The sequence below is a fragment of the Larus michahellis genome, chromosome 3, assembly GCF_964199755.1.
Source record: "Larus michahellis chromosome 3, bLarMic1.1, whole genome shotgun sequence".
Lineage (NCBI taxonomy): Eukaryota > Metazoa > Chordata > Aves > Charadriiformes > Laridae > Larus > Larus michahellis.
Window position 1 is genome coordinate 25,573,790 of NC_133898.1, and position 23,123 is coordinate 25,596,912.

The window sequence follows — 23,123 nt, forward strand, 5'->3', positions numbered from 1 at the left end:
TCTTTGCTCGAAAATGAAACACAGCCGGAGGCGCAGGGCGAGGACGCGCTGTCGAGGGCGTGCGTTTTTTGCCTTGCCTGCCCTGAAATGATTTCGGTGTAAGTGATGTCTGTCTGGCTATACCGTCGATAGAGCTAACGAGGCTTCTGCCTTTTATTTTACTTTTGAAAAAGAAAAGAAACGGCAGCAGATGCTGCTGAAAAAAATATTACTTCCGCAGTTCTTCAACGAAATCTAGGTCATGGAACAGTTTCACGGGTTATTATTTTTTTTTCCCCTGCCCAAGCGTTCTAGTCCTTGTGGCTTTTTTGGCTAATGATAAAGCACAATAACGATAGCTCCTTTTTAATTCAGATTTATCCCGGAAATGTCCGACTCCTCACCTGGTTTATAAAGGTGGTTTATACCATCTGGGGGGCTGATCCCTAAGCTTTCCATGTCCCGTGGTCTCACAAATTGCTTTTATCTTTGACATTCCTCTGACCTCCCCGTGTGTGTTTTGTTTGCCTTGTTTTCTGAGGATGTCTTTTCTCCTGCCCTGAATAAAACGCCGTCAGGAGTAGAATTATAAGCAAAATGAATTACTTCACTTAATGGGAAATTATGTTTAGATAAAGTAGATTACAAAGTAGGTTATTAGCAGTGGTTAGAAAACAATGTTTTGAAGTAGGATGTCTTGGGGGGGAGTCTGTCCAGAAGCGTGGGGTTGTTTTTCAGGTTGGCTGTGACTCAGAGTTGTATCTTCTGTGGTTTCTGGGAAAAAAAAAAATAATTAGGAAAAAAAAAATCAAAACCAGTTTTGCAGGTGCCCACATCACACGAAATAGCACCAGTGTGCTCGTGTTTGTTGTTTCGGTAGTGGTGGGGAGGACGCAACCACAGGAATCACAGCTTCCGTCCTCCGCCCCGAGCTGGTGTCTCAGGGTATGGAGCAGAGCGACGTCAAAGCCTATTTCATGTACAAATCACAGGTCCCCATGTCGGGGGTCATTATGTTTCCTCTTTGGGGGCTCTGGGGGTGTTTTCCCCCAAAGACGCTTTGTCAGGGCTTTTGGTTTGGCCAGCATGGGTTTGCTTCCTCTTGTCCCGCAGGCTGGAGGAGCTGGTGTGGGGTTCCTGGGGACAGAGTTAAGTGGCCTTCTGGAGATGAGAGGAGGGTGCAGGGATCCATCCAGGAGCACGGACAGAGCATCTCTATCCTTCAGTGAGCGGGAACGCACTTAAACCAGCAGCCAGGTGTGGGAGCAGCCTCTCTTCCTTCGCTTGGGCCGGAGGACCGGGCATGGCTTCCAGCTCCCATGCCGTATGCATTATAGGTAGGAGTGAACAGGGGAAAACTGTTTGGACAAGGCTCCCAACTTGATGTATGGAAAAAGACTTGGACCTCACAGGAGGAACTCCTGAATTTAGACCACTTATGTGGCAGGAGGAAGCTCAGAGATCATGCAGGTATCTACACAAACACTACGTTCCCTTAAATCATAGAATCATAGAATCATTTAGGTTGGAAAAGACCCTTGGGATCATTGAGTCCAACCATCAACTCCCCTACACCATATCCCCTAACACCACAAATATGAGGTTATGCTGAATCAACAGAGGACAAGGACATTTCTGGAAGAGAGACGAGTGTTTTCAAAGAAGTGGCGCGTAGTTTGCTATCAGTCCTCACCTGTTCCCAGCATAGTCCCTGCCATCAAGCAGGACTTGGGTTGTTGTTTTGAAGTGATCTGCTGAAGACAAGCCGCTGGGTTGCACTGGCACTGATGGGCATGCACCAGACGAGGACCTGAGTTATGGATTCCAGGCAGACTGTCATGAAGGTTCAGATGGAAAGTTGAGGTTCAGATTCCCCTCAGAGCTGGGAGAAAACACCAAGCTGGGAGAAGTGCATTCCAATCTGGGCTGCTCTCAAAGCTTGTGGAGAGCCTGTGCACCCTCTGCCGCGACTGTCTGGGAGGTCTCAAAGTTTGTGGCATGGTCTGCACATTGGAGTACATACATCTCCATCCCAGCAAAGACAGTGCACTGTATGGCGGGTGATACTGCACCTCCAGCTCTGGGCCCCCAGCATAAGAAGGACATCGGCCTGTTGGAGCAAGTCCAGAGGAGGCCACGAAGATGCTCAGAGGGCTGAAGGACCTGCTGTGAGGACAGGCTGAGAGAGTTGGGGCTGTTCAGCCTGCAGAAGAGAAGGCTCTGGGGAGACCTTAGAGCCCCTTCCAGTCCCTAAAGGGGCTACAGGAAAGCTGGGGAGGGACTCTTGATGAGGGGGTGGAGCAATAGGACGAGAGGTGATGGTTTTAAACTGAAAGAGGGGATATTTAGATGAGATATCAGGAAGCAATTCTTTCCTGTGGGAATGGTGAGCCCCTGGCCCGGGTTGCCCAGAGCAGCTGTGGCTGCCCCATCCCTGGAGGTGTTCAAGGCCAGGCTGGACGGGGCTTTGGGCAACCTGGTCTAGTGGGAGGTGTCCCTGCCCATGGCAGGGGTTTGGAACTAGATGGTCTTTAAGGTCCCTTCCAACCTGAACCATTCTATGATTCTATGAGATAAATCACTCCAAACCTGTAGTAGAAAAATGACTACACAACATCAGCCCTCGGGCAGGAAGAGCATTTTTGTGGGAGGCAAGATTTCGTCTGATAGCCGTGTTGTGTACCCAACTGAGGTGTTGCATTGGGTCCAGTGCTGTCCCAGGCGGGAGTCAGAGCAGCCTTAGTGCTGCTCTACTAGATGAATCCTTGCCATATTCCTTAAAGGCTAATTGTGGCACACGGAGATCAGCGGAGTACAGCTGCACTGGGATTTGGGAGCAGGGAAGAGCCGGGAGGTCAGCTCCACTGGCGCTTTGCCATGTAAAGATTTCCCCTTACATCATCTGGCTGCCGAGGGCGAGTTTACATCTGCTTTGCACCCCGAGGGAATTGCGGTGTCAGGGAATGAGGTTGCTGCAAGCCCTCCCCGGCGCAGCCGAGACCTGCTGCACCGCCTCTGCTCCGGCTCCCGGGCATCAGTTGGGGAGATGCCTGGATGCTGGACCTGCATTTTCACCGGAAACTTTCTGCGTCGGCTGAGCTTTTTGCAGGACTGAGTGGGATTTGTGGATGGGAGGAGAAGGAAGAGAGCTTAGCAGAAAGGCCAACAGCAGCTCGCCTTTGATGCGGGAGGGCACTGGAGATGGGCAGAGCAGGGAGGAGCATCTCCAGGGATCCCTTCCCTGGGCACGTTGGCTCTTCACTCCTCTCTAGCGAGTCCCTCCCTTGTTTTTCATTCAGAACTAGCTAAATATATACAAATAGGCTTTAGCTCCATCCTGCTGGGGAACAGGGAAAATTTTGCAAGACAGGAAAAGTATTTCCTGCCCAGCGTTCTTCTAGAAAGACCCATCAAACAGCCACCAGCCATGAGCCCTGTGCAGAGATGGGGTTTAAGGGAAGCGTTTGGGCCAAGGAAAGAGCAGGGCCAGGAGCTTGTGCGTCCTACCTCGATGGAAAAACATCAGCCATCCCTTCTGCACTGAGAGCACGAGCCACCACTAGGCTCGCTGCCATCCTGAAGAGTGTCACCACGTTCCCATGGGGCTGGTGGCAGGGTGCTCCACCAAATCTGGTCTGCCTATTTGGAAGCAGGATGCGTCCCCTGGTGATTTGACAAGAAGGCATGGTGTGGAGCAGGAGGGGAAGTAGGGCTTAAGGGAGAAGAGCAAGCACAGGAGGTGGCCAAAGGCAGAGCTGGCGTACGTTGGGCTGGCCGGAATGTAGGGCACAGCCGGCTCTCTTACAAGGAGCGCATACCTGATCCCATCTCCCTGCTTTCTATTTTTGCTCTCGATGTGCTCGCTACATTAGCAGGGTTGGCTTGCGAGAGATTCAATAGCACTCTCCCGCTTTAAAGCAACTTTTCTGAATGCACAACATGAATCCATCGGTGGGGTCACATAGTAATGCTTGAAGTCAGAAGCTATTTTTAAAACTAAATTGCAGAACCACACATGGCTTTCATTAGTGCTTTACATCAAATTTGTCAGCTAATTAGTGGTTTTTCATCACTAGTTTTTGCATAGTATTTTATTTGTTCGCTCTTCAATATTGTCTTGCGACGCCCCCCCCAGCCCTATATAGAGTCCCCGGCGCTGGTGCTGCCATGGGAGGAGGGAGGGAGAGGAGAGGAGAGCTTTTGGGAGACCTTCCCCATCCTCCTGATGGACGCGCTCGCTATCCTTTGGAGCATATTCCAATATTACGTGTCTGGAGTGGGCGGTTAGCAGCCCCTGTACTCTCTTCCCTCCCTACCTCTGTTCAGTGTTGTAAATGATGTATTGCAGTCCTGAACTGTCTTCGGTTGGGAGGAGGAGGAGGAGGAGAAACCAAGAAAAGTTGCCAAACATGACTTCATAAGGTTTGACTTTAAATTGAACAAAGTTTCCTGAGCGTCTTGGATTTTTTCTTTTTTATTATTTTTTTTTTCTTCACAAATAAAGGGAGTACAGAGAGCATGGATTGCTAATGACTGGTAGTTACGGGTCATTAAGCTCACTAACTGACTTCAGGATCAGAACTTTCTAATAATGGCAGTAAGCACTCTTTTAACATTTATTTCTCATTTTAGGGATGGGGAGATGTGATTACCATTCAAAAGTCTGCAGTTTTTTTTTTTGTGTTCCTAATTACAGAGGGAACTTGCTATTTTTAAGGCTGTTTTTAAAACACTTGAAAGTATTCAGTGAAATAATTTCTAGGGTTTTTTTTTTTCTTTTCTTTAACTGACTCCTTTAAAAAGCTCTGGAAAACAAATACACAGGGAAAAAAATGAAAATATGTTAAAATAAGGAATAAAGCAGTTACTGAAGTGTAATAATCCCGGTTTATAGCACACTTTCCATTTAAATTGTTTTTATTAGAGATAAACCTGTTAAGCGTTGAGGAATTAAGTGCTGAATAGAGGTGGTTGTTTCGCTGCTGTATAAATGAAGGATCCCAGTATGTAGAAAAGAGTACGGCTGGTTTTACAAGTGAATTATTTGCCGGTTTGAAGGGCTCTGTTACTTTGGCATCTGTTATAGAAAAATGATGATTTGTTTGTTGTCAAGAGGGCTACTGTTTTTGTCAGAGGGGCAAAGAGAGATTTTAGCACCGGGGTTTGCAGGTACTGTGGGCTTTCTCAGCCTCCTTATGCCTGGTTTGCTAGAAGGAGCTCAAGGACAAAATAAGGCAGAGAGACTTTTTGGGAATTTCTTGGCACTGCTAGTGACACACAGACTTCTGGAATGTGTCGCTTTGGGAGAATACTGAGAGGGAGCAGCCTGCAACTCCAGGTATCAAAAGTCAGGAATGGTGTGAAACTGTCTTCATTTGGGAGGGCTGGGGGGAGATAAAAATTCAATATAGCGCTGAGTCTCAGCATCCCCTTTCAGACAGCTGGTCCTGGCAAATTTCATTCCAAGACTGCAAATTGGAAGTCCCCACAATCGCTCTGTCGGTTCTTGAGCAAAAGGTGACTTTGGAAATTCGTGACAGCGGAGGAAGGTCTTGTTTTATTCACTCCACAGAAGCAAAATACAAAGGGAAGGGAGAAAGACCAGATCTGTGTGGAAAATGTCACTCGGGCTGTAACCTGAGCCTTTGCGAACTTGTGCCTTTTGGAGGGTTTTGGTGACCCTCTGAAAATCCTTGCTCTCTGGCTGCTATTATTGTAGCCAATTTCCAACTAAAATAAGGCTTTTGTCATCGCCAGCCATGCTGCCTCTTGCTGAGAAGAACCAAAACTTGTGCGTGGCGGGGAGGGCGGCCAAGCTGAAGGTCAGAGCACAGAGGGGGGATTTGCTCCATCCCCGGGGCCGGGGCTGGATCTCACCCGTGGGACCGGTGATGCTCCAACCGGGGAGGCTGCCAGTCACCTCCGGAGACAGACCCCAGGCGAGAAGCCGAAGAGAAAACATCCTAGTAAAATGCAAATTGGAGAAAAGACGATTTCCTCCTCCTCCTCTTTAGGGTTATGCAGGTGGAATAGCTGGGTTTTTTCTTGCTTTCTGTGACACGGCGGGAAGCACAATCTCATGTATCCAAAAGGGGGAGGAGAAGTTAACTTGAAAAAAATAATAAATACTTTAAACTTCTGTGTTTGCTCAACTGTTCAAATGTTTCCTCTATGCCAGATCCATGCAAAAAAAAAAAAAAAGAAAAGAAAAAAAAAAAGAAAAAAAAAAGAAAAAAAGCAACCCAAAACATCATTTTGCAGAATTCGAATTCTCGGCTCTCCTTGGGCTGGGAGATGGGTACAGCTTGTACACTGAGGCATCTCATGCTGTTTGTGCTGCTATGGATTTTGCTCTTTAGAGGAAAAAAACCCAAACCAACCCCGCTCCCCATCCACATTGGAGCACAGGTACCAATGCACAGAGCATTGGTATGGGGAAAATACTTTATGCAAGTCTTTGAGCCTGTGCGGGTCTTTACTCAGACAAGTAAGGTTGTTATGTTAAGTAAGTTATGCGGCCGTCTTAATCATTAACTTAAATTTTATGTTGAGTTGCATGTTGAGAATACTCCGTTTCAGTTGTGCTTAATACGCAAATATCTTTTTTTATGTCCTGATTCCTCTGATCTTTTGTAAATCAGGGTGATTTAGGTTTTCTTGCTCTTGAGATAGGTGAATGTGAACATACGGGAAAAGAGGTGGTGAGATTTTTCCTCTTCGCTTTTCTGTTCCATCATTTTTGCTGGTGTTACGTCTGCCTGGCGCTTTGGAAATTCAAAGACTGATCAAAAGATCTTGGCCCTTCTATCAAAGGGAAAACCAGAGAGTATGAAGGAATCATCCTCGTGCCTGTTTATTTCTGCAGCTACAGCTAATTCGCCGTTTAGCCTGCAAAGAGTTCTCAACTGTGATTTATAAACGTAACAGGACTGCATTGTGGTCTCTCAAGACAAGCCACAGTAATAGTTTTAATCTGAAGGGTTCTTGCAAATTCCAGGTTTGGGATGCAGGAAGAAACTTGAAAGTGAATACTTTCTTCTTCTTTTTTTTTCTTTTTTTTTTTTTTTTTAATGCATAGTGGTTTGGAGTCTACTATAATGCAAAGTAAAGCGTTCTGTTACAAAGGCAGGGAGGATGGGACAGAAGGTTAAAGGGCATCCTGGAAACAAACAGCTGGACCAGTTTATTTAAACAGATACAAGGATGGGGAGCTGACCTCCGTTTGACTTCTAGTGGGAGGAGCAAGAATGTCATTTTATTACTTTGCCCAGAAGGAAAATGTTCTTGCGTCTGAATTCCCCCCGAAGACATCCAAACACTGGGCTGTTTGGCAGAATTGCTACTTATAGAAAATACTTCTACGAATGCGTAGGAAGAAGATAACTGTTAAGTACCTGTGTGCAAAATGTTCTTAAAGCAGATGTCCTGAGCGATAGCGTGGGGCAAACAGGTGAGAATGTGTTTTACTGTAGGCACGTCTTATGGATAATTATTGGTAAATTCTAGCTTTATTACTGAGCCCCCCACCCCCCCCTTCTTATTAAAAGCGCTCGTAGTTTGGAGAAGGAAGAGAAGGCTGTGAGGTTGGAGTGTGCATGCTTCGTGTTGTTCAGGTTTTCTTTGGTGTAAAAGCTTTTGGCAAGCGAAGGTTTGGGTGGCCAGCCAGTCTCACGGCTACCAAAAACCCTCTCCCCTCCTGCCTGGCAACGGGGCAGGAGAAGGATGGAGTCAAGGCAGCAGGAGCCTGCAGAAAGGAATGGCTGGGGCACCGGGGTTTCATGGTGGTGTTTTACTTCGGAGAGTTACTGTGAAAATTGGTTTCTGCAAATGCAGATTACAGATATTAAACAATTTTCTAATTGGTCATGGAGCTAAGGCAGCTAATGGGAGAAAAAAAGCAGATTTTTTTTAATTGCTTATTTCGCATGGTGTTTGTGCTACACCTGTGCTTATAATGAGAAAGGAGAATTAGTCTAACCTTCTGCTCACATGATTCTAATTTTCATGGTTTGTACAAGATAATGATAAACTGATTTGCAACACCGTTTGCTGGAGTTGATGTGAGTTTTTTTTTTATCGGAAATGTGAACAAAAATTGATCCAATACTGTTGCTGACAAAACATGACCTAGTTCAGGCGTAAGGTTCCCAGATCAGCATCCGGAATTGGTGCCTTTGAGCCCATTTTGTCGAGACGGGTTTGCTGAGGACTCAACATCTTGATTAATTTTTGTGGGACTTTGGGGAACGGGAGTCAGTCGGGAACGGGAGGTAGGAGGAGAGTGAAATCGCTGTGTTGGTCTTTGATGAGGGCAAAACAAACAACACACGGGATGATGGTTTGCGATTCTTCTCCTCAACGGTGTAGGGGAACGGGTGGGTAGAGCTGAATCCCGCGGGAAGGTCCTGGTGGCTTGCTCTCTGCCGTAGGAGAGCTCCTGCTAAGCCACCCCAAGCACAGGCAACAGCAACAAGGACCAAACAGCCCTTTGTGGACTTTCCTGTTGCGTTTCACAAGTGTGGTGTGGTTTTACGCATGCTCACGCTTCTTCCTTTGCTAGTAAATACTGAGGCATACACGGTTTTATTATTATTTTTCTCTCTTGTAAAGAATGTAAAGTCTGGTTACGAGGCTTTGCCGTGATTGAGTCTTGGTGGAGATGTTTTCCAAATGGTTTTTAACTAAGCGTTCTGATGAGTGAAGCTGCAAGAGATGTTCCTCTAACGCTCTTCAGAGGGGTTCCCAGCCATGGTTTGGAGCCTCCAGATTTCGGGAGGATTGCCCACAGAGGAGGCTGTGGCACTCGGGATCCCTCTCCTTCTCTTTTGCTCCAAATTATTTTGAATATTCCTTTCCCAAATGATCATGGCAAGACTAACTGAGGGGAAGAGCTACAAAAAGGCAAGGAGTACGGTTGCAGATGGCTATTTTTAAAAAGGACTGTACCTTTTTTTTGTTTTGTTTTTATTGCCAAAGATCTGCTTTTCATTGTTCGGGGGGAATTTTCAGTAGTCCAGTAATTACAGTTTAACAAGATGTTTGCTGTAAATGGTCAGGCCTAGCTGGAGAAAACAGGATTATAAATTCAATTACTGTAAAGCTATGACCTCGCCTTGACCCCTCAGACTTTGCATAAAGAGCGGGGGGGGGGAAAGCCCACCAAGAAATGGCTAGGAGGAATGTGCGGCTCTGAAGTCCCCAGCAGTGTGACTTGGCGGTGATAAAACTCCAGACGTTCCCTCATTTGATGGGGTTCTGCCATCACAGTTCATTATCTTAATAGTGGGCATTAAAAGGGAATTAGGTTTGCAAGAGGTAGGGGCAGGTTTTGATAAAAAAAAAAAAAAAGAAGAAGAAATTGGAGAAAAGAAGTCAGAGGACATAAGGCAGAAATGGCACTAATGAGGGGGAGGCGGCAGATGCCCTCACGAGCATCTCGCCGGCTTCACCCGTTGGGTTTTTTTTGTGTGTGTGCCCCGTTCTGAATTGAGAAGAGCGTTGCTGGTATTGTTTCCTGAAAACTCGGCTAATTCCCCCAAGAAAAGATGAAATGGAAGTGTCCGATGGTGGTAAAAAAGCAGGCGAACATAAATCAGCTGGGAAACCCCAAGCCCGTGCTCTCAGAGGTCAGCGGGGTGAGAGGTTTTGCAGGATTTGCAACCGCACGCTGCCCGACGGATTCACAGCGGGACGAAGGGGGCTTGGGGATGGGTGGAAGTCGTCCCCTTCCATAACCGTTTTGCTTCCCTCTTTTTTTTTTTTTCTTTTCTTGCAGGTTTATTAATGCTAGAAGAAGAATAGTGCAGCCCATGATAGACCAGTCCAATCGAGCAGGCAAGTCCCCAGTAGTAACTGTATTCAAGTCACGCAGGCGAAAACCATCCTCAAGCCATTCACCGGGAGGTCCGTTACCTGGTAAATAAATGAGAAATGAATGCTGGGAGTGATTGACAATTAAAATCCAACCAGCTTTCTTTCATTACAACCCTAATCATTTTAACATGATTAAAATATTTGGGGGAAAAAAAGACATTGGAAAATCAACGAAAAAAAAGAAACTAAAAGAATCTGCTCCATGACCGGACTTTCCGTACACGTTTGGAATTAAAGTTATTTTTTTTTAGTTGTTGTTTAGAGTTTTCCTTCCCAGCTCTTTCTGCTCCTGTGACCACTCCCTGGTGCATGGCTTGGTGTGGAATTGCTGTAAACTTTATTACCTGTCAAAAGGGCAAAGGGGTCAGAATCGCTTGTGGGACTCAGTAAAGTTCAAAGACATTCAATGAGGTAGAGCTTTATGTGCTTTAATAACCCAAGGCAGCTCACTTCTGAAGCCAGCTTTTAATGTACAGTTAAAACCTGGAGTTCAGGTAGTGGGACTTGTATAGGGTCCTTTTGTCCCTCGCATCTTCTTTGTAGTAGCTGCCTTTTGGGATCAATGAGTGTTTGGGTTTTACTTGGCGGGGGGGGGGATTTATTTTTATATATTTTATTAAAATCTGAAGTTTTCTCATGCCGGTTCTGTCTGGGATCTTGGCTCGCAGCTCTGTGTGGGTATTTACCATCAAGGAATAGCCCATTACCCTCAGATGGTTTTGTTTTCTAAATCTCGCTGCCAAACTGTCCAAATCCATGGTTGTCCAAGATGCCTTTGGGCCACACTTCCTCTTCGAGTACATTCCATTATTTTGCCATTAGAAGTGACTATCTGGCGCGGACGTGTCCAGGTCCTGCTCTTAGAAAGCACAGGGGCGTAATTTAACACACTGCGATTTCAGGGTGACTATTCCAGCCATAAAATCCGGCTCCTGTAGAGGTCTTTGCATTGACGTCAGCAGCGGCAGCAGCTGGAGCCGGGGCTCCTCGTGTCTCTAGATTCCGGATCGCTCACTCCATTTCCAAACTCACAGTAGGAAATCAAGCCACAGCTAAGCAAGCTCGTTAGCCCGGCCGCTAAATTTGAAGAGTAGATGGTTTTGCCCTCTTTTTAGAGCCGGCATGGATAGCAGTCCCTGGGTGGGGTGGAGGGGTTGTATCTCAACGCAGTGAGAAGAAGGAGACCCTTTTGGCTGGGGCTAAAAAGCAACGTTCTGCGCTTTTCCAGTAAGTCAAGGAACACCCTATAACCCCGACGGGCAGCCGATGGGAGGTTTCGTGATGGACGGCCAGCAGCACATGGGCATCCGAGCGCCAGGTAAGCCCCCGCTCCGGCCCCCTCGGTCGCGCCACCGCAGGTCCCCCCCACCTCCGCCCCCATCTCCGCTGCCTGCCTCGCCTCGCCTGTCTTCTGCCTGCCTTCAGCGCCGCCGAGGGGAGGTCCTGGCCCCTCTGCCCTGCTGCATTTTGGAAAAGGGGCTTTTGGCACTATCTGTTGACTTTGCTCACTCTCTGGCATCTTCTTGGATTTTTTTATCTCCCTCTAGGACCTATGAGTGGAATGGGCATGAATATGGGCATGGAGGGGCAGTGGCACTACATGTAACCTTCACCTAGGTAACCAATGGCAAAGCCAGGGGGAAGTAAGTACCAACGGGGTCTTTGTTCTCACTTTGTCCGAGGGATATTTGTCTCCTTGCATTTCCCTATGTTCTCCCTGCCCATAGCCTCATGCTTCTTCCTTCCTTTCCATCCATCCATCCATCCTACTACGCCTGGGCTCCTTCGGGTTTCGCTCCCTCCGGTTCAGCTCAAGCTTTCCAAGCCTCCCAAAACCCCTCCGTGCGCGCGCGCGCCGTACGTTGACGCCGCCGTACATTGCCGCCGCCATACATTGATGCTATTATCCATCCCCGAGCACATGACAAAACAAGAAGCAGCCGGGGAGGTGGGGGGAGCCCGTCGTCTTGGCAACAGACTGATTTGCAAAATGTAAGCGGTCTGCAGCAGCGCAGGGAGAGGAAAGAGCATGTCCCCAAAGTGTCATAAATCTGTCTAACCGCAGTTGATGCATGAGTTACATTTCTCCCGCTAACCTGCAAGACACCAAAAAAGCCAAACGGAGACTTCTCCTAGGTTTTTTTAAAAAAAAATTAAATAAATAAACGGCAGCCTCACTCGGTTGCGTTTTAGAAGGCGATGGACGAAACTTTGATTTTATTATTTTTTTTTTAATTTTTTTTTCAAGTTTATTTCTCTTTGTCTGTCCATCATAATGGGATTACGTGTGGCAAAGGAAAAAGAGAGAATACAAAATAGAGGTGTGCGCAGCAGGCTATGGAGCTTAGCCCAGGCTAATTGACTATATCCAAATTAAGTATGCCATCACTTGCAGTGTGACAAATGGATTTGACTTATTCAGTATACAAAAATAGAGATCATTAATGCAATCTTCAGTGGCAGGCCTTGCGAAGAAAGCCTAGAAAAACTGTCCCAGTTTTTTTTTACCCCCCTCTTGTCTTTTTATAGGGGAAAATACATTATACAAATTTTTGGGATTGTTGGGTTTTTTTTTTTAGAAAAAAAAAAAAGAGTAAAGCAGTTTGAAACACAGAGGTACCGGTACCATGTTTAAACGGTGCTTGATTCTGTTCCTCTCGCTCTCTTACCAGAGTTAAAAGCAGTTATTTCGGCATCTTTGTTGTGCCCCCAGCCTATATTAATGTAGGGTTTGAAGTTACCCAGGCCAAGTGTATTTCGTAGTCGTCTTCTCTGGGTGCAAGTCAAAACTAAGTTTTAACAATTAGCTGTGAAAACATTCCTCCGAGCTTGGGAATGCAACAGCCTTATTACCTCATCATGGAAATTTCTAGCTTAGTTAATTTAAATATTGTTTCTTAGTTTCTGGGTCAATTAAATTTAAATGATGTATTTTATGCTTCGTGACCAATTAAATTAATAGGTTATTACAAAAAATATTATCATCTTTTTTGATTAAAGAGCTGTGAGTACAGTATATTTTATAAGCAATTTTCATTAGTTCAAAACTGTTCCTTTAGGCTAGATTAAGCAGCTATTCATTGCTAGAGCCTTGAGACCTGATTCCAAGGTGTTCGGCGCATTCACGGCGCGCTCTTACTTAGAACTAAAGCCAATTGAACCTACTTAGCAATAGCGTATGCCTTTCACCCTTGATGATTATGGAGCTTATAGCTCTCCGAAACAATACACCTGTCAGTTCCCATCAGCTCCAGCAATCCAAGCAGAAGGCAGAGGCCCACGGAAAGCAGGAGGTTTTATTGTTTTAGGTCCAATTTTTTTCCTTATTGTTCTCCCAAACCCCACTGAAACGTTGACTGAGTTGGGCGTCTGATTTTTTCGGGCAGAAGTGAGCAGGGGGAAGGCATTAATTGATAACTGTTATTGATTATATATATATATATTTTTTTGATGCGTTTAAAAATACAGGTTTGATTTAACAATCGTCCTTAGTAATCCTATCAATTTCGGCTTCATATGAGGCCTTTGTTCAGCGATGTATGTGCTTGCTGTACAGCGTCTGTTTGAATGGCGCAATACTTGGGACAGATTCCAAGTGATTGGGCTCAAGAGCTAAATAAATAACTGTTGATAAACCTCAACAGCGATTTAACCCATCTCTCCTCTCTCCTGAACTACTACGGATTCCCTGCCTTGTGTTCCCAGCACGCTTTTACAAGCGGGGAGGCAAAGGCGGGTAGCTGGAGCAAGGCCATGGGAGATGGAACCCACCTGAGAGCCCTGGCAGGGCAGCCCCAGCGTAGTGCCACCACCCTGTGTGACATTAGTCATCATCAGACTGGCTCTGCTTCCGGCGTGCTTGCGGATCGGAAGCGGCTCCATCTCATACCATAAAAGCAAAAAGCAGTTTCATCTCCTCAAACTCTGCATTTGGAGGGGGGAGGATGTTCTTGGGGTTGTTCTTTTTTTTTGACCTGGGAGAAGAGAAGACTCTGGGGAGACCTTATGGCAACTTTCCAGTATCTGAAGGGGGCCTACGAGAAAGGTGGAGAGGGACTTTTTAGAAGGGCATGTAGTGACAGGACGAGGGGTAATGGCTTCAAACTAGAAGAGGGGAGATTTAGATGAGATATCAGGAAGAAATTCTTTCCTGTGAGGGTGGTGAGACACTGGCCCAGGTTGCCCAGAGCAGCTGTGGCTGCCCCATCGCTGGAGGTGTTCAAGGCAAGGCTGGATGGGGCTTGGAGCAGCCTGGTCTGGTGGGAGGTGTCCCTGCCCATGGCAGGGGGGTTGGAACTAGGTGATCTCTAAGGTCCCTTCCAACCCAAACCATTCTATGATTCTATCATGCTATCATTCCTGTTTCCGTCGGTGTGAGTCCATACGCAGGCTTGGATCCCCCAAAGCCAACTGCGCTCGTGCACCCATGACTCCACCTCCCACCTTTGGCTTGAGCCTGGCCTTCCTGTGGCCAAGCAGAGGGGCTTTGTGGCCCAATGTTGATTAGCTGGTCCCCACCACTCACTGCCGCCTCTTTCTCTCCACAGGGCTGCAAAGTATGCCAGGGGATTATGTGTCTCGGGGTAGTCCAATGGGTATGAACATGGGACAGCCAAGCTATACCCCACCCCAGATGCCCCCCCATCCCGCTCAGCTGCGTCATGGCCCCCCCATGCATACCTACATTCCTGGACACCCTCACCACCCAGCGATGATGATGCATGGAGGACCACCCCACCCTGGAATGCCCATGTCAGCATCAAGCCCCACAATGCTTCATACCGGCGAGCCGGCAGTGAGCGGACAAGTGATGGACATTCATGCTCAGTAGCTTAAGGGAAATACGCGTTGTCTGCAGCGACGGTAGATTTCAAACATTGTCTTTCTGCAATGACTATGGAGTTCTTGGCGTCAACTTTGGACCAAGGGACGTTCCAATTCTTCACAGGGACCCTGAAAAGCAGGAAAACACCAACCGAAGTCAACTTCTGGGGACATGCTAAATACCTATATAAGACATTAAGAGAACAAAGAGTGAAATATTGTAAAATGCTATTATACTGTTATCCATATTACGTTGTTTCTTATAGATTTTTTAAAAAAAATGTGAAATTTTTCCACACTATGTGTGTTGTTTCCATAGCTCTTCACTTCCTCCAGAAGCCTCCTTACATTTAAAAAAAAAAAAAAAAAAAAAAGAAGCCTTACACTTACCCTGCAAATGACAGAAAGGGCTTATTTGCAGGATTTTTAGAGCATTAAAATAACTATGTCAGGCAGAAGAATCTTTCTTCTATCCTAGGATTTCAGCCATGCACACTCTCTCTCTCTCTCTCTCTCTCCTCTCTCTCTCTCCCTCTCTGTCTTTCTTCCCTTTCTCTCCCGTCTCTCTCCCTCTCTCTCTTTCTAGCCTGGGGCGTGAATTTGCATGTCTAATTCATTTACTCACCATATTTGAATTGGCCTGAACAGATGTAAATCGGGAAGGATGGGAAAAACTGCAGTCATCAACAATGATTAATCAGCTGTTGCAGGCAGTGTCTTAAGGAGACTGGTAGGAGGAAGCATGGAAACGGAAAGGCAGTGTATTTGAAGCCTAATTGTCACATCAGAGCATCCTTGTCCCCATGCAGCAACCACCACCTTGTACATCACTTCCTGTTTTATGCAGCTCGAAACGTGGACTGAAGATTTATTTTTTAATATGTTGACTTTCTTTCTGGGCAAGACATCGGTCATGTGTGCATTTTTATTTTTTTTTTTCCATAGTCCCATCATGGAGCATTTATGTATACATTGTAAATAAATTTTGTGCAAAAAGGACTGGAAAAATGATCTGTATTATTGCAATTTTTTGTAAAAGTAGCAGTTTGGTATGAGTTGGCATGCATACAGATTTACTAAGTGGGATAAGCTAATTATACTTTTGTTGTGGTTAAACAAATGCTTGTTGATAGCCTTTTTCTATCAAGAAACCAAGGAGCTAATTATTATTAATAATAATCATTGCACACTGAGTCTTAGAGTTTCTGATTGAAACAGTTTGGATTGTATAATAACTCAAAGCCCAGTTGTAGTAGTTTGAGTGCAGTAATGAAATCTGAATCTAAAATAAAAACAAATTATTTTTTGTCATGGTGACTCCACTGCTTGCAAAATTTGTTTCCTGCCCCCTTCAATATTTGTCGCCATTCTGTCCCAAACTGGGAGCTGAGCAGCTACAAAATTCAGCTAGCTCCTGAGATGTACCCATCATTCGCTATTCGAATATCGGCTTCGTATTTTAAAAAATGTAAAAGTAACGCTACGCTGCGTAAAGAAACTTTCTCGGAACTTATACTGTAAATTGTCAGGATCTGGGAGCTGTTGCCTGTTAATAAATGTAATATCGTAGGGCATTAATGGAAAGAAATTTGTAAGTAGTATTACCCCCCCGCCCCAAATCACAGTTCCAATACACAGTGTAAATTATTTGAGCCGCATATTCCATTTCTTGCTGGAACTGAACATATTAAGAAAGAAGGGAAATAAAACTTGGAAAGCAATGGGAAAACTTGGAAAACTTGCCCGGGCAGTGCCTGTCGGTGAGTAAAGGCGGGGTGGTGCAGGGGGCTGCCGGATCCGTGCGAGGGGAGGCTGGTGCAGGCCGGCCTCTCCTCATTAACCAATTTCCTCTCACAGCTGTATTTGCTGCATCGCAGCCAGCGAGTTAAATACCACCAAACAGCCCGGGCAGGCTGTGAAACCTTCCCATCTTCTTTATGTCAAATCGCAGCTATAGAAAAAGAAAAAAAAAAATAAATTAAGAGTTTCCCGGGGGTAGGAAAAATACACGAATATTTTAATTAAGGCAAAATCTTGCCAATCCCCATCCTCATCCCAGGGATGCGCTCACCGCCTGCCCCTCATGCTGCCGCCCCCCTGGCCCGGTGCCTGGGGCAGGCAGGATGCAGGCAGGATGCAGGCAGGGATGCAGGCAGGGCAGGGGACAGGCAGCACAGACCTTTCTGAATTAAGCAAGCCACTAAAGTGGGGTCCTCTCCCCCGGCAGCTTGAGTCTCCTCCTTCCCTCCCCCCCCCCCACTTTTTTTTTGTAAGTCTTGAGTTTTCTTTTTTTTTTTTTTTTTTAAGCGCCGAAGAGGCTGCACATCCCGGCTCCCGTTCTTTGAGCCCGGAATAAGGACACTTTTCTGCCCAAACGTGAATGAACGGCGCTCGCTTTTTGCTTTTTGGTTTTGGCTTTTTTTTTTTTTTCTTTTTGTCTGTTTTGTTGGTGTTTTTTGTTTTGGGGTTTTTTTTAAATGTTTCTTGAAAGACAAAAACAAACCGCCCTCTTGCATGCGAGGGCACACGCGTCCCTTCCTCAGAGAAGTGGGGCACAGACCTTCTTCCATCGGACCTTTTTTTTTTTTTGGGGGGGGGGGAGTGGGTGGGTGTCAGATTTTCAAATTAAACCCACCATTATATCCCAAGACATTTAATCAGCTGTAATTATAACACGTTCAAAATGAAGAATATGCCTTGACAGTATTTTTATTGTTATTGTTCATCGCATGATGTTAGACGGCTTCAGAGGCACAGGAAAGAGAAGTAAACGGGTTACAAATAGGGAATTATCCCTCGTTTAGCATTAAAATTCATTTAGATAAAATTGCCACAAACATTTAAATGGGGAGATTAGTTCCCCCTCACGCCTTATTGCACTCTCTCAATGGCTCCGTTAAGAACATTTTACACGTTGGAAATTCCGCCTTTTCGGGCCGCTCGCTGTTTCCTAGCTACCCTCCTTTCACCGCACCGGGGGGGCTCGGGGAGGGCGACCAGCCCGCCCGGCTGCGCTTCAGCCCCTCGGCCCGGCCCCGGGCGGGAGGACGGGGGTGGGGGGACGGGACCTGCGCGCCCCGCCGGATTTGCGCGCTGGGCTGCGCGGCGCTGCGCGGGGGCGGAGTTTGGGAGCGGGGAAGGGGGGGCTCGCCGCCCAGCTGTCCTGCCGCTGCCCGCCGCGGAGCAGGAGGAGGAGGAAGAGGAGGAGGAGGAGGAGGAGGAGGAGGAGGAGGAGGAGGAGGAAAGCCGGCTTCGACTGCCATCTCTTGGGGGCTCGGGAGAGTGCTGCGGGGGGGGGTGGGGGGCGCTCCGCGGCCGCCCGCGCAGATTGCGCGCCGACGGCCCAAAGTTTGTGCAACCCCCGGCGAGGCTCTATTCTCCCCCGCTCCCCATTATTTTTTTTCAGCAACACCAATATCCCGCGTCCCCCTTTTCTTTTTGTGCACCCCCCTCCCCGGGCTCAGCGCTCAGAGCGCAGTGCCGCGCAAGTCAGGCGCAACGCTTTACTCTCCCCCCCCCTCCCTCCCCGCACAGGGGCGAGGGGGGGAGCACACAGACCCGTCTGCGCGGTATTTGCGCGCATCGCTGCCTGCCCTGCGCGTGGGTGGGCAGCCCACGAGGGTTATTTTTTTTTTTTTTTTGGGGGGGGGGGTGTCATCAAATCCCAGCTAAGCTGAGCGGGGCGGCCCGAGCCCCCCACGCTGAGCAGAGGGACTCGCGTGGGGAAGTGTGTGTGTAGGAGTGGGTGGATGCCCACCCCGCCGTCCCGGCCGTGCCTCCCGCAGCCACAGGTACTTTTTGGGCTCAGAAGCGGTACTTCTGGGACGCCACCAGGGTGAATACTTCCAACCCGGGCGCGGTTGCGTGGAAAGCCCTCGCTTGTCGGGGCGTCCTGAACCCGCGTGGAAAATTGCAGGGTATTTACCCCCGCCCCCCCGCCTTGACCTTGCTATACCGCCCGGGATGATAATAAATATATATATATTTATATATATAAAAGCGGAGCGGGGTTTCCCGAGCGCCGGGAGGAGGCGGCTGCCCCCGGGCGCGGCGCGGCGCGGAGGCGGCCACGGTCACGCGTGGGGCGGAGGTGGCGGCTCAACTCCGGCCCCGGGCTGCGGCGGCGGCTGCTGCTGCTGCTGCTGCTTTGTGTGTGACAGCCAGCAAACCTTCCCCGTCCCTTGAATGCGTGGGGACACGGCTGCGTGCCTGGGTGGCAGCTGCTGCCAAAGCCCCAACTTAACTCTTTTGGAAGAGCGGCGTGGGGCGGGGGGGTGGGGTGGGGGGGAGTGTGGGGGGGGGAGTGGTGAAGGAGTGAAAGGCGAAAGAAAGACTGTTCATTTTTTTTCCTTTGGTGCCATTTTGGATGTCATCTGTTACCTTGGTGACTGTGCTCAGCCCCCAAAGCCCCTGGATTGTTAGGGGGGGGAAAAAAGGAAAAAAAAAAAAAAAAGGAAAAAAAAAAAGGCATGCTATTTCTGCACCGTCATTTATCACTGTCACCGCATAATGATTCCCCTCGCAGCTCCTTATTGATGTTTGTAATTGCATTATCTCATAAAGGGAGGGGGTGGCGGGCCGGGATGATCAATGGAGCCGCGCCGTGCATGCCGGGGTCAGGGGCTGCGGGGGGCGGCGGGTCCGTGTGTGTCGTCCCCCCCCCACGGTGTGTGTGTGTGTGTCCCGGTCCCCGCCTGGCAGACAACAAGTCCCCGTCCCCGCCCGGCAGCCGGCAAGGGCATCTCCCAGTCCCTCCTGGGACACCCCAATTTGGGGGGTGGGGGGGGGGTGGGGGAGTGGGGAGAGAAAAAAATAAGGCCCCACCGAGGGAAAAATTAAAGTGGGTTTAATATGATTTGGGGGGGAAGGAATTCGGGAAATTCTCCCCCCGCCCCCTCCATCCCGTTTGTGTACCTGGAGGGTGGCGGTGTGCGGAGGGGTTGGGGAGGGGGTTCAGCGGGGGTCCCCGTTCCCCCGCAGCATCCCCGCTGCCCCGCGGAGCTCGGCCGCGGAGGGGGCGCGGAGCCCCGTGGGACGGAGGGGAAAGGCCCGGCGGCTGCCGGGGGTGGGGGCGAGGCGGGGGGGGGGGGACACAGGACGGGGACGGGTCCCCTCGACGGGGGCGGGCGCAGAAACCCGGCTCCTTTCCCGCATTTAGTTGGGTCTTTTTTACCGGTTTCTTTTCGCGGCGGCGAAGCGGCGCCGGGCGCTCTATAGCGAGGGCAGCGCTGCTAAAAAACTCCAAACCTGAGCAGTCAACGGGGTTTCCCTCCCCCCCCCCCGCCCTTCTTTCTCCCCCCCCCCCCTAAAGATTACCAACGAAATAAAGATTAACTCCTTCTCCCCCCGCCCCTCCTTCCCCTTCGCCGCACAAAATGAACTCCACGCGCAGCGCCCAAAAAGTTAAAAAGAATTATTTCCTGTCCCCTTTCCCAGGGGATGAGCAAATGCACCCCCAAAGCCGGGAGTCGGGGGACCCACGGCCGAGCCCTGCGTGTGTCAGCCAGGGCAGAAAGATGCTGAGGTTTGTCCCAGCCATCCCAGGCAGCCCCGCAGCCTCCCTGTAACGCGCAGCGCTAAAGCGGGGGGAGCCGGCAAACCCTCTCCGACTCCTTCCCCCCATTTATCAGCTTCCCCCCCCACGGGTTTCCCCGTCCTCAGCCTTCCCCTTGGAAATTTAGCAACGCTTTAGTTTGGAAGTAATACACACTCAGAGCCTAAGTGATATTGTTCTTTTCCATATATATATATATATATATGTGTGTGTGTGTGTGTATTTTATCTTTCTAAATTTCCTCCAGGAATGAGGGTTGGCGCTACCGTTAGCCTTGTAAAGAAACGCCGGTTGTCTGCTTTTACCTAAACATTCACGTTTCCAAATAAACTTTATAAGGATTTCCAATTGGAAAGTAAAGCAGTCGGCACTGCGAAGCAGTGGGGCGAAGACATTGCACTTGAAATTCCAAATGTGAACTAATCCAACAATTTAGCTATTTTTTCACCCCCTTTTCTGGTCTGATAGTTTGCAATCTGGAGTTCCATACTTTAAAAAAAAAAAAAAAAAAAAAATTAGTGCCATAGCCCACGGTTAAAATAGTGAAAAATTAGTCTCGTTTCAGAAATTATTTATTTATAGAACGAACATGATTAAAACATAAAAAACACACAAACTGCAGCTGCAACAAAAAAAACCCACCGTGATTTACGATTATTAAATCTTTGATTGCCATGTTAATGTTTCTTTTTCTACCTTTCATTTGCATTTTAATCTATCGAATCTTTACAATTTTGCTGCCTCCTACTCGAATGATTGATTACACATCTGAAAGAGAAAAAAAATACTAAGCTTTCTAGGCGAGCTTCTATTTTTCCTCCCCCCTTCCCTTTGCTGGTTAGCTTTCTGAAACCTTCCTCAACAATGTTAATGCAAGCAGGACAAATTAATTATGCTCTTTTAAATGTCAAAGGTATAAATAAAAATGCTTCCCCCCCCCTTTTCCTTTCCTTTACCCCTCGCCCCAAATGGGAATATTTTTCCAAGCCGCTTGTTTTAAAAGCAAGAAGGAATCGCCCTGGTAAAATACAATTAAAAGGAACATACGCGCAGCATCCTGACTGGAAATAAATATTATTGCGTGGACATTTACCTATGGAATAAGGGGGAAAAAAAGCACAAAACCGGAGAGGCGGGGAGCGGCAGCGCTTCCCGCCGCTGCTGAGCCTCAGTTTTGGGGTAGTGTCCCCCCACCGCTCCCCAAAAAAAGAGGGGTGGTCTCCCCCCGACCAAAAAAGAGCAGCCCCCGAGGAGAGGAGCACCCCCGTGGATTCCCCCGTATCCCAGGGCCGGGGTAGGGGGGGCGGGTAGGAAGCCTGGTGGCGGTGTGTTAGCGGGGTGTGGGGGGATGATCCCCAAAAGGGGTCCCAGCTGCCAGGGATGCGCCCCACGGTGGGTGCTCAGTGGAGGGATGCCCACGGGGGCGGATACCCACCTGGCGACTGCCCACTGGGGAGATCCATCCCCACGGAAGGATACCCACGGTGGGGGGACGCTGACCTGGGAGATGTCCATAAGGGGAAAACTATCCCCCCAAACCCGAGAGGACGCCCACGGAGGGACATCCACCCACCCACCCACCCACCCACCCAGGCTGTGCGGTCCCCCGAGCCTGCCCGCCCGGCGCACGGGGCTGGCGGCAGCCCGCGGGCGGGGCTGGCACCTGCGGGGGCCGAAGGGCAGGTTTTGGGGGGGAATCAGCGGGAAAAGGGGAAAGGAGCGGGCAGAGCCGGGGGGCGGGGGGGGCGGAGGCAGCGGCGCAGAGGTTCCGCACCTGCGGACGGGGAGCGACCGTGCGGGCCGGCGGGCAGACAGGGAAGATTTAGAGGTGAAAAGATGGCAGATTGTTAAGAAAGTAATAGTAAGGTGTCCCATCTACTACAGTTTTATTGTGGGGTAGTAACTACTAGATTTATTTATTGCCGAGGCTATATAATAAAGATAATGACCGCAAACTCGAGATAAATGCTTACGCCCATAGCTGGTCAATTCTTTTTTATTTAAGAGAGTGATCCGGAGAGGTGAAAGTCATCTTCTCCCGACCACAAATATCAGTCTTGGTTTCCACCAGGTTATAAACATGACATGCAAATAAAGGAGCTGCTGAGGGTTTGGGGTGGTGGGAGGCGGAGGGGGGGTGCCCCTTCCCTTTGCTTTCTCCCTCGCCGGAGCACCCGCAGAGGAGAGCACCGAGATGAAACAACGCGGGGGGAAAGAGCCGCCCCACGGCAGGGGGGTGTGTTTGCATAAAAAAAAAATAAAAATAACAAAGAACCCCGCCAAGGCTTTGGGGAAATGCCCCTTACGAGGGGGGGAAGCGCCCCGGGGTGCCCCCGCACCCGCTGCCCCCCACCCTCGGCCCCCGCTCCAGGGCAATCGTGTGTCAGCCCCACAATCGGCGCTTCTGCCCCGGGCAGCTTTGATCGCTGCCCGGCCGGGAAAAAAAAAAACACCTGACAGCGAGCTGCGACGGCTAAGAGACGGGGAAAAACAAAGAGAAAGAAGGGGGAATAAAAAATAAAAAAATTAAAAAAAAAAAGAGAGATAGGATAGAGTCATACAATTTCGTGGTTTGCGCGCAGGGTAAAATTATAAGGTTGAAAAGTGCGAACAATCCTCCTCAATCTTTTACAGCATAAGCGCTGCTCTCAGCCTTAACCAGAATATCTTTTTTTTTTTTTTTTTTTTTTTCCCTTCTTTCTTTCCCCCCGCAGCCGAAGTGAGTTATAATTTCCCCAGCCTCCACCCGCTCTACCCCGCAGGCCGGGCATCATCTCCCGGGTGTCTCCCGGGCATGTCCCAGGCATCATCTCCCGGGGATCATCTCCCGGGTGTCTCCCGGGCATCATCTCCCGGGCATCATCTCCCGGCTCCGCCATCCGCGGCCGAGCGC

The 23,123-nt window shown here is 48.7% G+C and overlaps 1 protein-coding gene across 5 annotated transcripts in view; it reads left to right on the forward strand.

Annotated features, from left to right (window-relative positions):
• The window catches only part of MEIS1 (Meis homeobox 1), a 114,400-nt gene extending 98,413 nt beyond the window's left edge, over window positions 1-15,987 (forward strand). For 3 of the 5 annotated variants that reach the window (XR_012586048.1, XM_074579271.1, XM_074579272.1), the window contains 4 exons: window positions 9,755-9,813; window positions 11,081-11,170; window positions 11,400-11,495; window positions 14,400-15,987. Coding sequence is in view for 4 of the 5 variants with exons in the window: in XM_074579271.1 (XP_074435372.1) it covers window positions 9,755-9,813; window positions 11,081-11,170; window positions 11,400-11,458 (208 nt within the window). In the remaining variant the exon portion in view is untranslated. The remainder of the gene's footprint in view (window positions 1-9,754; window positions 9,814-11,080; window positions 11,171-11,399; window positions 11,496-14,399) is intronic. The other 2 variants (XM_074579270.1, XM_074579268.1) reach the window with 1 other exon arrangement.
• Window positions 15,988-23,123: the final 7,136 nt, after the last annotated feature.